This window comes from Schistosoma mansoni, chromosome W (genome assembly GCF_000237925.1).
Source record: "Schistosoma mansoni strain Puerto Rico chromosome W, complete genome".
Classification (NCBI taxonomy): Eukaryota; Metazoa; Platyhelminthes; class Trematoda; order Strigeidida; family Schistosomatidae; genus Schistosoma; species Schistosoma mansoni.
In genome coordinates, this window is record NC_031502.1 from 20,119,938 (window position 1) to 20,132,682 (window position 12,745).

At 36.5% G+C, this 12,745-nt stretch overlaps 1 protein-coding gene across 1 annotated transcript in view; it reads left to right on the forward strand.

The window, feature by feature from the left end:
* Positions 1 to 875: 875 nt before the first annotated feature.
* The window catches only part of Smp_148130 (putative spindle assembly checkpoint component MAD1 (Mitotic arrest deficient protein 1)), a gene marked incomplete at both ends in the record, with an annotated part of 39,244 nt that continues 27,374 nt past the window's right edge, over positions 876 to 12,745 (forward strand). The window contains 4 exons of the mRNA XM_018788915.1: positions 876 to 1,008; positions 1,041 to 1,229; positions 8,436 to 8,518; positions 10,729 to 10,868. Of these exons, the coding sequence (XP_018654410.1) occupies positions 876 to 1,008; positions 1,041 to 1,229; positions 8,436 to 8,518; positions 10,729 to 10,868 (545 nt within the window). The remainder of the gene's footprint in view (positions 1,009 to 1,040; positions 1,230 to 8,435; positions 8,519 to 10,728; positions 10,869 to 12,745) is intronic.

The following is a 12,745-nucleotide window of genomic DNA, read 5'->3' on the forward strand; positions in this document are numbered from 1 at the left end:
TTGTCCATGACCTTATCGAGATTTGTAAACTGTTCGATACTCAGTGACCTAACAGCTGCGTGATTTGGCTGGGGACACTCCACTGGCCTTACAATACCCTCATCAAGGCGCCCGAAGGCCTTTCAACGTAACTAAAAAACTTTGTACTACGTAACAGATGACAAGTTATGGTTTTTATTCCAGTTGTTTGTCTAAAAGTCTCATCAATAGCTCTTACTAAGTTGATAAGCCTACACTGTTGCCCCAGTTAAATGAATAACATCAGTCGATAGTAAGGAATTCTGCAACTTCTTCTAACACTCCACCTTGTGAGGAATCGTATAGCATTTTATAGCTGTGTTTGATGGGGAGTGTGCTTATTTGGGATGGCTACTTTGTCAATCTTCTTGACAGTATGTTACTGAAATTTGGACGCTTCGTGACTACAAGTGAATTAAGATTTCCTAAAACGTAGAAAACTGTTTGCACATTAGCATGTAAGGAGTTCTAAAAGTTTCCGATTTCTTGAGTACAATGAACAAGTCTTAAATTTGTTATATCCTAGAAAATTTCATAAAATACTCAAGGCTGGTGCTTTTTTAAAGGCGCACAATATGGTTTTGTTTATCCTCTCGTTGCCATAATACATATGTCAACATTTTATAGTGATCTAGCAAAAGAAATAGAAGACGAAGATACTTCAGTAGGTTTTTGTTGTATTACGACTATTCATTAATGTAGTTCAATTATAAAGGAACTGTACATGAAGACAGTAGGTTTATTCTATTATGTGTCCTACTCGTATTCAGATGATCTCGATGATCTACTAAATTCACTTGACCAGAAGGATGGTTTAAAAGTTCGAAAGACAGGTAAAATTTGTAGGGCTATATCTTATGGCTCAATCAGTTATTAAACAGAATGGTGATCCGAATTCCCGACTAGAATTCGAAGAACACAGCGAAAAGACTAAAAGCCAAACAAAATCCGCAAAAACCATTCTCGATGCTCTTATAGACCCTTTTGATGGTATTTTTAATCTTCTCCCTGACCTGTTATAGTTTCAGACCCTGTTTTCGCAAAGACAGATAAACCTGCTTATCAATTAGATTCTGAATTTTTAAATGAATCTAAACGACGTCCTATTTCATCGATTCCTAAGAGAACAGTTCGATTTCTGGACGACGTTGGAAGCGGACATCAGGAGGTATCTAGCAGCAGGGAGTTGGGTAACGAATCTGGCTTTGTGAGTTTGTAAAATCCATTTTCTTTTCGCTAAGTACAAAGAATTTTTTTCACAGCATGTTTTTTGTGGAATAGCATTATACTCAAATGCGAAAATATATGAGTGAACATTATTTGTTGGTATTTATCTGACTAGCCTTCAAATTATCAACAAAGTGCTCTGATATCACTTATATCATAAATAAATTTCAGTATTTGATGACTTGATTTACATAGATTTTATCAACAAGGACGTTATGTTAATCACCTTAAAACAGCGTTGACATCTGGAATAGTTTCAGTTTCAGTTTGGAAAGGACAGGAGGCTTGATGGCCTGCGTTAGTCCTGGCAATGATGGTCTCTCAGTTGATCCGACTTTCTTTTGAAAGAGTCGACGGATGGAGCCTCAACCACGTGGTGAGGTAATGAATTCCACTCGTTAATGATTCGATGGGAAAGTCGATAGTCAGCTGACAAGTAATTTGTTCTGGGCTTGTGAACCGTTTTGGAGTGTCCTCGTAAATTTTCTGTTTTGGAAGACAAGAAAAATGAGAGCATATCAGGTGCAAATTTTTCTACAGTCCTTAATCAAACACTCTTTTTATGAAGTTTCAAAGGCTATCCTTAAAAATTTCTGTTTTGAAACCTAAAAGCAAAGAGAAGCTGGGTCGTTCTATGTTATCTTGTCACAAAATACCTATATTTCTAGATTAAACATCCTCATGCAAACAGCTTAAAATTGACAAATTGGATTCACTCTTCCTATATTTTGTACAATCAATGACTTTATCACTTAACTAGTTAGTTAGCTGGTAAGCACAAAAAGTAATACTTATATGAAAAAACTCAATATTTCACACCTTTAAAGTCTTGACTAAGAAATATGAATATCTCAATTAAAATCATGTGACTAAATTATGTTCGTCAGCCATCTAGATTGACCTGTTAATAATCACCTTTGTCTACTTGAAAAGCAAATTAAAATTGAAGTTTTTTTCTGTGCAAGAAGTGTTATGTTAGTGTTTGACAACTAACTGAATGCTAAAGTAGCTATGCTTACAGCTTTGGGTTATGTGTTAGTTCACATGAGACCTTGTCTTGACCAAACACAATAAACTAAATAGCGAACTTTGTAATTCGATGAAATTTTTGTCGCTTATGATGACGTGGGTAAATTTTCTTGATGATTATGGACAAACCAGATGGATTATGAGAACAACGATGGAATAAGACAAACGTCTAAATGCTAGGAACCAGGGACTCCCAACCAACGAGTTTGGATTAAGATACATTGTTGATATTTAACTCAACTTTCCATGATTATCAAAGTCCATGTTCAATACTTGACTACAAATATTGTAAAGATATCCATCCTATGACCTTATCTGTCGATAAAAGTTGGTGAATTTAGTCCGGAATCAGTGAACATTAAAACAGAAGTGAAGCAACAACTTATTTAGTTTCTTGGAAATTACTGTCTCTTAATTATTTATTTGTTAACATATATTGAATGGATAACTTCATTCTCAACCGTTTGAACTTCAAGTTTTAGAATGTTGTTGCTTTTAACCATACAATGGTATTAGTATTTTCATTGTCAGCTACTATCTTTTTTATAGATTTAGTTAGCCCTTTAGCCAAATAGTTAGAAATTTTGAAAATCAAAAAAAGTTTAAAACTGTTCGGGGAGATTCTTTTTTCATCATTGATTGGATGTGCTGGCGTCATACACGTTGAATGCTTGCTTTTTCACTTTGAATTATACATGGCAGATAAATTAATAAGTTTATGTCTTAGCTTAATCTAATTATGGTAAAATCTCACAAAAAACAATATTATCAATTCAATGAACAACAAATGATCTAGTGAAATGGGTATACTAAAATGGGTATTACTTTTCACGTATGACTGTCTTGATTCGTTGTCTTGTAACTTCATCTTCCTAACTCTTAAATGAACTTGTTAGTTAGGATTTTGTAGTAGATAATGAATTTTCTTTAAAATACCCGTGGCCAAAGCAAAGGTTCATGAAGAAGCTTTCAGTGTGAATATGTCAACACTCATGTTAGTAAGGTTGGTGTGCGTTTTTTATAATAATACGATTATAAACTTCATAATAAACCATAGAGAACTAACGAACTCTCTCGAAATACTGTACCAGTAACGAATTTATACCTTACTGTTTGTTTATGCTATTATTTACAATTACTATAGGATCAACTCGATTTAGACATACAAACAACTAAAACGTTATATAATAATAACAACAAAAACTCAAGTTCAATGAGACCTCAAACAGCTCCAACACCATCAGAATTTGGGAAATTCACATTTAAAAATCTACTTGATGATGATGAAAATGATAATAATAGTAATAGTAATAAAAGGTTAGTTACTTATTCAATTGAATGATTATATTTTAAGTAGATCAATTGATCTTAATATATCTAAATGGTAGTCTGGTAGTGAAATTCAGGATTTATGTTTTTTTCTATTTAGGACTTATCACATAATGCTTATACTCTTACTACTTCTAACACTATGGTCAGTCAGTCAGCGACAACGTAGGACTAGGCACATATATGCATCGGTCCAAGTTGCCATACCTCGTTAGCACAACAAGATGAACACCGGATTCATAGAAGTAATTAATTTAGTGGTGGTAGTATATAAAGAAAGGTTGTATATAAGGATATAGTATAGGAAGGAAAAAAGTTATGAAGCAATTTTAATCTCAAGGTTTAAGGGAAGATAAGGAGTGTATACACCTACGCCATTGTGATCGATTCTGAGCCATGTCACCCAGAGTCTCCAACCATTGGTTACGATAGTCACGCGGACCCCAACCAGGTAGTCTGCATCTACCAACATGGCTCAGACTAGAAGTTAGTGACTTCAAGCACTGATGCCACGTTTTGGTTTAGCCGCCCCTAACTCTCTTCCAACCATCCCCTACACTAGTCAACATTGCGCGTCGTGGTAATCGATGTTCAGGCATACGTAACACGTGGCCCAACCACTCAGTCGATGAAGATTCATCACCTCATCAACTGATTTACCATCGTTCCCTAATACCCTGCGTCTAACCTCACTATTACTTACCCGGTGATCCCAGCAGATGCGAGCAATGTTTCTAAGGCATCTGTGGTCAAATACTAGTAACCTACGAGTATCTTCTACTCTTAATGGCCATGTTTCTCAGCCGTAAAGTAGAACAGAACGAACTGCTGCGCAGTATACTCGTCCCTTAATTGATAGACGGATATCTCGTCTTCGCCATAGGTGACGTAAGTTGGCAAAAGCCAAATGAGCTTTTTGAATCCGTGCTGAGATTTCGTCAGACACCAACCCATTAGGGCTGATCAGACTTCCAAGATAAGTGAAGTTGTCGACGCGTTCGACTACTTCACTCCCTATCCTTAGTTCAGGTGTTGACGCAGGCCAGTCCTGGAGTAACAATTTACATTTAGATGGGGAGAAACGCATCCCAAACATCCTGGCATTATTACTGAGTTCCAACAGAAGACTTTGCAGTTTGTCAGTGTCTTCACCAAACAGGACTATGTCATCTGCGTATTCTAAGTCGATAAGTGAACCTCCTGGTAGAAGATCAATTCCCGAAAATTCAGTCGACGAGAGTGTTATTTCCAGCAACAGGTCTATAATGAAGTTAAACAAAAACGGGGATAGTGGACAGCCTTGACGGACACCACTTGAGGTTGTAAAATCATATGACAGTTCGCCATAAGCTCTGACTCGACTGGTAGTGTTCGAGTAAAGAGCCTTCACAAGGTTTATGTACTTCTCAGGTATACCTTTCACTGACAGACACTGCCACAGAACCTCTCGGTCTACAGAGTCAAATGCTGCGTTCAAGTCAAGAAAAACTATCATTGTCGGACGCCGATAAGCATGTCTGTGCTCTAAAACTTGACGAATGGTGAATATGTGGTCGATACAGCCACGACCAGGTCTGAAGTCAGCCTGATTTTTTCGTGTTTGCAGTTCACGAGTCTTAGTTAGGCGCCCGATAATTATTGAGGCTAGTATTTTAGATACTATGTTAGTCAGACTAATCCCTCTATGGTTATCACAGGATGATTTTGGCCCCTTCTTATATATTGAGACAATCAGTGATTGTGACCAGTCGGATGGGATTACGCCCGTCTCCCAGATTTTAGCCAGAATATTAGTCAACCTAATCGCTAAAATTGGACCACCATATTTAAAGACCTCTGAAGCCCATCCATCTGGACCAGCTGCTCTTCCTCGTTTCAGATTACTTATAGCCTTTTGAACTTCAAGTAGGGTCGGGGGGCCTACTTCAATGTTCTATTCAGGTTTTCTGGGAATAGTGGGTAGTTGTGCAGTAGCTGAAGGCCAGCTAAACTGCTCCTTAAAGCGTTCCGCCCACCACTATGGGATTTGAATCGACAACTTCATCTCTGTGCTAATGTGGTATGACAACTCGAACTGATGTACGTATGTACGAAGTTCTACGTTGTGACTGACTGACTGATTTAAGATTTATCAGTAAGATATGCTTGAAGCCTCGTGTTGACTTTCATATTGAGATCCAAATATACAGGGTATCGCTCCCAAGCACTTGATTATTAATGAATAAATACATCCAAGTTGAGGACCTTTTAGAGACTAATCTAATTTATACGTGCTTTTAGTTACAGATTTTCAGCATTTGAAATACCAATGAAAACATTTTATGAGTTCTCAGTAAGACATTAAGTGTCCATAATTCAGTCCCACACAGGTCACAGATTCACTCAGATGAAGAGGGATGTTCCAAGGTATGATGCAACAATTTTTCAGTACTCGTAGTTTCCAATTGTCTTCTAAATGACACTTTGTCCTCATGAAACCATCTACAAATAAATAAGTCTGTTCCACTTAGATCAACTCTGTAATCACGTTACCTATTTCCCCTCATCAGAGAGTGCGACTATCTTTCAGATAGAAATCAAAATGTCTGTACCGTTTCTACACAATTTAAATCAATAGTAAATGATTCCGTAGACTAATGTCGTGTCATAAGATATGAATGCTGTTAGCTTATGTTTAACCCATTGTTTCCAAACGGTAAAGAGATGGATGCATATGTATAAGACATTTTAAATCCGTTCAATCATAATGATACATACAAGTGTTTGTCAATCGATAAAGCACATATTTTGCATTTTGTAGTTCAGTGATTGAAGCACTAAACTTTCAATAATACATTTGAAACTCCTCATTCTGTTCTGACAACCTTAGCTCTAAGAGTTGGATGTTATTTCAATAGTCTTGTGTGTTAGCATGGAATAAAGCAAGTGTGCCAGCTGACTAATAAATTAGTAATAGTAATAGGATTCCATCAGTCAACTTGCAATGTGAACATTATTCTAAGTGATTTAACATTGTCTCATACTTATACATGGAGTGATACGTGAACTTCACAATTTTAGATATGCTTTAATGATGTGCTCCAACTGATACAAAACTCAGACAAAGTATAGCTCTCCAACAAACCGTCTTAAGATCACTTAAAGTCAACTTTTCTTCGGCTAATCAATTACGGTCATAATGAACACATCATAATTGACAATTATCTTATGTAATAACGGTTAAACGTCCAAATTTTTAATTAAAATGTACAATATAAAATGTATTTATATGATTATTTGTAGGGGTCTGTTTTCCTATTGTTGAATATTTAGGGACAAATATGATCAATTTCTATTTATACCCATCGTCTTTGACTAGAAGCCTCTGGCAGTTACAGATTTATCGTATTTTGGGGATCATAGCTAGTTAAGGAATGGCTAGTAGATTTGAGTCTTAATATGAGCTTACGCTCAGATGATAGGTCCTGAATGGTATAAAACGTATATTTTATATAGTTAAGATCATGATTCAATTGAAACTAGACCACCATGGAAAACCTGGAAGCACTGCTCTAAGGCCGTTTCGTCCTATAGTGGGACTCCTCAGCAGTGCACATCCGCGACCCTGCCTCGCGGGATTCGAACCCAGGACCTACCAGTTTCGCGCTAGAGCACTTAACCGATAGACCACTGAGCCGACATCCAGCGTCCTAGGACGAAACGGCCTTCCAATGCTTCAAGGTTTTCCATGGTGGTCTAGCTTCAATTGACTCATGATCTTAACTATATAAAATTATTAAAATCTCCACAAAACCCCCTTGTGAAAATGTATATTTTATTATAGTTGAAAGCGTGAGTCAATTATAATAAAATACTAAATCTCCACAAAACCCCTTCTATAAAATGTATATTATTTAAACCCCATAAATATGATAAGCTTTATATCATTATGTAAATGTAATCAAAAACGGTACTATTTCCTTCTGTTCATTTTATTCTGTTTCTATTTTATTCTTAAGCTCTTCAAATCAAATTCTTAATCTTTTAACTGATGACAAATTAAATGACAGTTCAAAATCCATTAAATCTACTCGATCTCGTACACGTCGTCCTTCATCATTAGAATCAATTCATCATATTCCAAGTAAGAATATGTTTTGGATTAGAGTTTGTTTAAAGAATGTGGTTTTATGATTGTTAAAATGAATAAATAGTGTGATGTGTGCTACTACTGATGTCGACAGATATAAGTAGTATAATCATCAGTCGAAAGTAAAATGTCTGGAGGCAGAAAGTTAAGAAGCTCGAAGAAAAAAGAACGAAAACAGAGATTGATTGGTTCAAAAACAAAGGAATAAGAAAGTCTGAGACGATTGGTTGACATTTGGTAAATGAATTATTCACTCTATGGTTCTCCGATTTTGCTAAGAGATTCTTTAATATGTCCAAATACATTCGGTCGTCCCTACTGGTGTTCTCGTTCACTAAAATAGTATGATGCTCAATAGATGATATACAGTGATACGATGTGATCAAGTTCCTTTTGTTGAAGTAGACGTCAGTGAACGGAAGTCACATCTCTGTCTATTAATATTAAGTCAAGAAATTAAATTAGCTCGCGTTGTAAAGTAGATTATATTACTTACTTACTTACGCCTGTTACTCCTCGTGGAGGAGCATAGGCCGCCCACCAGCATTCTCCATCCAACCTTTTCCTGGGCAAAAGTAGATTATATAACATTACATATATTTTAATGATGATCCCATTATTACTGTATAAATTTTAATGAGATAATCTTTCTCATAAATAAGTGTTAATTTCTATGTTTTAAAATGTTATTCTTCATCATTAGTCCCTCAAATACCAAGTACCTTCGACAAAATGGACATTGATCGTCCACGTTCAACATCCTCTTCATTATCATCATTTGATAGAGTAAGTTGTAATTATTTTTTTTCTTTACATTACATCTGTCTACCCACTTTCGTGCCGAGTATAACTTGTCTAATGTAGATTACGACCTTGGGGTTAGTATGCGTGAGTTCGAAGCGAGGGGTAGAGAGACGCAAACTATTGTATCCCTGATGGACTGACAAGCACGCGCGCGCGAGAGAGAGAAGACCAGACAACTGGAACACTACGTGATCTATTCCCAATTCCGTTCTGACACCCGATTTCAAATTAGTGTAAAAAGATACATGAATAAATGGATGACTAACCTGACCACAACGTACAATAATTAAGTAAGACATTAACACCGTTGGATGCCGGCTCAGTGGTCTATCGGTTAAGGGCTCTGGCTCGAGACTGGTAGGTCCTGGGTTCGAATCTCATGAGTGCGGGATCGTGGATGCGCACTGCTGAGGAGTCCGACAATAGGACGAAACGGCCGTCCAGTACTTCCAGGTTTTCCATGGTGATCTAGCTTCAATTGACTTACACTTTCAACTATGAAAATACTAAATCTCCACAAAACTCTTTCTGATAATTAAATACAGTTATGTCCAAAACTGGGGGATTATAGTAGAAAATAGAGTACAAAAAGGTTATGTCTAAATTACAATAGCTTTGGAACGAACAGAAAAGGCTATGACAGTGAATCATACATCAACCGAAAGCTTATGATCTGTAGAATAGACTAGGGACAAAAGTAAATATAACAGTTATACAAGCTTTGAATTAAATGAAATAATGTCCCCAAAAATAGCTTCCGTAGTTTGTTAAGGCTTCTTGTTTCGTGGTTCACATCATTTTCAATATAGTAAGAGATGTTTTGTACAATTGGATAGAAAGGAAATACCGTATACAAAAAGAAATGACAATTTAATATTCTGTAAAAAGATTGTGGGTCAAAACTGGTTGGGAAAAAAAAGAGGATAAGTAGTAATAAATGATAGGACTCAGATTTGAATACAACTATCCAAGATCTCTTTCATTTACAAATTGTATCCTGAGGCTGTAATTCTTCATCAATTGAGATGGTTAAGCTACCTGTTACGTACTCCTGAACACCGATTACCACGACGCGCAATGTTGGTTGGAAGAAAGTTAGGGGCGGCCAAACTAAAACGTTGCATCAGTCCATAAAGTCACTAACTTCTAGTCTTAGCCATGTTGGTAGAAGCAAACTACTTGATTGTGGTCCGCGTGAATATGGTAATCAATGGTTGGAGACTCTGTGTGACATGGCTCACAATCGATCACAATGAAGTAGGTATATAAACTCTCTATTTTCCCTTAAACTGTGAGATTGAAATTGATTTATATCTTTCTTTCTACCAACTAATTCTTCCTGTACTATATTCTTATACACAATCTTTCTTCTATATATTACTACCATTGAAGTGACTGCTTCTATGAATTTGGTGTTCATCTTATGGTAATGAGGTGTGGCAAGTTGGACCGATGCATATATATGTCTGGTCCTATGTTGTAGCTAACTGACTTCTTTTTCTATAAAGAATGTAATAAAAACTTCAGAAAGATTATCGGTAATCCGTAGTTTGAACAATGTCTCATAAAGTCTCAAGCTACGGACTTATTCTATCTTGTAAACTCCACTGTAGGATCAATAACTTATCAACAGATGCGATTTCTATATCTCTGCATTTAACTCCATAGTTACACTCCATAAACAAACTATTTTGTCACTTTTTAATAATAGTCAGTTGCATTTCTTATCACCATTTTGTAACGAACATTTTATATGACAAATAAATAAATGTAGTTAGTAACTGACATGACGATACTTTTCTGTTAATAGTTGAGTTCATGAGTCGATTAAAGCTAGACCACCATGGGAAACCTGAATGCATTCGACGGCCATTTTGTTCTAGTATGAGGCTCCTCAGCAGTGAGCATCCGTGATTATGCCCGCAGAATTCGGACCCAGGACTTTCGATCTCGTTCACGAGCTATTAACCTCCAGATCACTGAGCCAGTATTCAGTTGTATTAATGTCTAGCTTCAACCAATCCACGAGATCACGCCACTGTCCACTATTGTTTTCAGTGAGTTACCATCTCACAATAGACTCGGTTGAACTTCACTGATGATGGATTCTCATTAGGACTCCAGGAAATTTTCTGTTAAATAGAACCAGTATTTTCTCTCTATCACCTTTTCTCTCTTTCATTCTCTCATAGAAAAATACTAATTATGAATCTATGGAGTCAGAAGCTCAAATTAAACGTCTTGAAATGGAACGTGATAATTTAATTAATTTATTAGAATTAATTAAGAAACAACATCGTGAAGAATTACTAATTATGGAACAAACTTTAAAGTAAGTAAGAATCAAGATGTAACTTCATATGCTGATATTCATGTCGTTAATTCATTTAATCTTGTTGCTTCATATCATGAAATGACTTTAGTTAGATGATGATTGAAGACCTTAAGGCAATGCAAAGATGCTTACTCCTAATATAAAGCCTATCAAAAGTAAGTATACACGAACTATTCAAGGATCTAACCCAGAACCCAGAAGAACCTAGAAGAGAGTTAGGAGCGACCAAACCAAAACGTGGCATCAGAGCATGAAGTCACTAACTTCTAGTCTGAGCCACGTTGGCAGATGCAGACTACTTGGTTGGGGCCAACGAGACTATCATAACCAATAGTTGGAGACTCTGTGTGACATGGCTCAGAATCGATCACAATGGAGTACGTGTATACACTCTTTATCTTCCCTTAAACTACGAGATTGAAATTGCTTCATATCTGTCTTTCCTCCTGTACTATATCCTTATATACAATCTTTTTTTTATATATTACCATCATTAAATTAACTACTTCTATGAGTCCGGTGTTCATCTTGTTGTGCTAACGAGGTATGGCAACTTGGACCGATGCATATATGTGCCTGGTCCTACGTTGTAGCTGACTGACTGACTGATTATTATCATCAAAGCCTATTTCAAGTAGCAGCATGTGATAAAAAGCATCCAACTGGGCTACAAATCTCTTCTCCATGATTTTAACATCGATTTATCTTTAAAAAACTGACTGAACGATATGCAAACTGCTTGATGTTTTAAAGGTAGTCGAATGGAACTTCTGCGTTAGTCAGTATTTGTCAGGAATGAATAGCTACAATCTTGAAGGAACTGATGCTCTGAGTTATATTGTTATCTGTTTTACGGCTTAAAACCATTAAGTTATTTATGTCCTCTATGAAATTGAGATTTATGATATTAAATCACCATTAAAAAATAAGACAAAATAACATTGATTACTTCTTAATAAGTCAATTAGTACAAATTTGTAAATTATTTGGACATTTCATAGTTTAACTAAGGTACTTCTTATATATCAGTTGGAAAGTGTTAGATGTTTAACTTTCGGTCATCTTATTAAGAAATTCAAAGTATTTAATCAAAGATGGATAGTGGCTAGCAGTGGGATCCAGGACGCGCTTTTCGTCCTATTTGGGACTCGTCAGCTGGATGTTCCTGCATATCACAGTTGAGGTTCACTCTGGGAGGAACTCCAACCCAGTACAGTAGCATTCGCTTCAAACGCCATCGCGTTATCCATTCAGCTACTGAGTCCTAATAGCCACTTGCTTGTGCAATGGGGTGAAGTTTTGAATTCACCTAGTATTGTTTGTTTTTGAATCTTCCCATTGATGTTTAGGATTGCAATTGATCAATCTGTTATTGGCATATATGCATACTGTGCGTATTGCCTTGATATAGCCTTAATTCACCAGGATTTTAAACAAAGACGGCGTTTGAAGCGAAAGGTACACTCTCGAGTCCCAGTGTGAACATCAACTCTGAGATGCAGGTACATCTAGCTGACGAGTCCCAAATAGGACGAAAAGCTTGTCTTGGATTCCACTGCTAGCCACTATCCATCTTTGCTTATAATGCTTGTAAATTAAGGCTATATCAAGGCAATACGCACAGTATGCACATATGCGAATAATAGACTGATCAATAGTGTCTAAAAGGTTTCTACATTGAAATTATATACTTACCTGACCGATAAACCATTTTATAAGTTTTATATAATTGAAATCATGAGTCAATTGAAGCTAGACCACCATGGAAAACCTGGAAGCACTGGACGGCCGTTTCGTCCTATTGTAGGACTTCTCAGTAGTGCCCATCCACGATCCCGCCTCGCGAGATTCAAACCCAGGACCCATCAGTTATT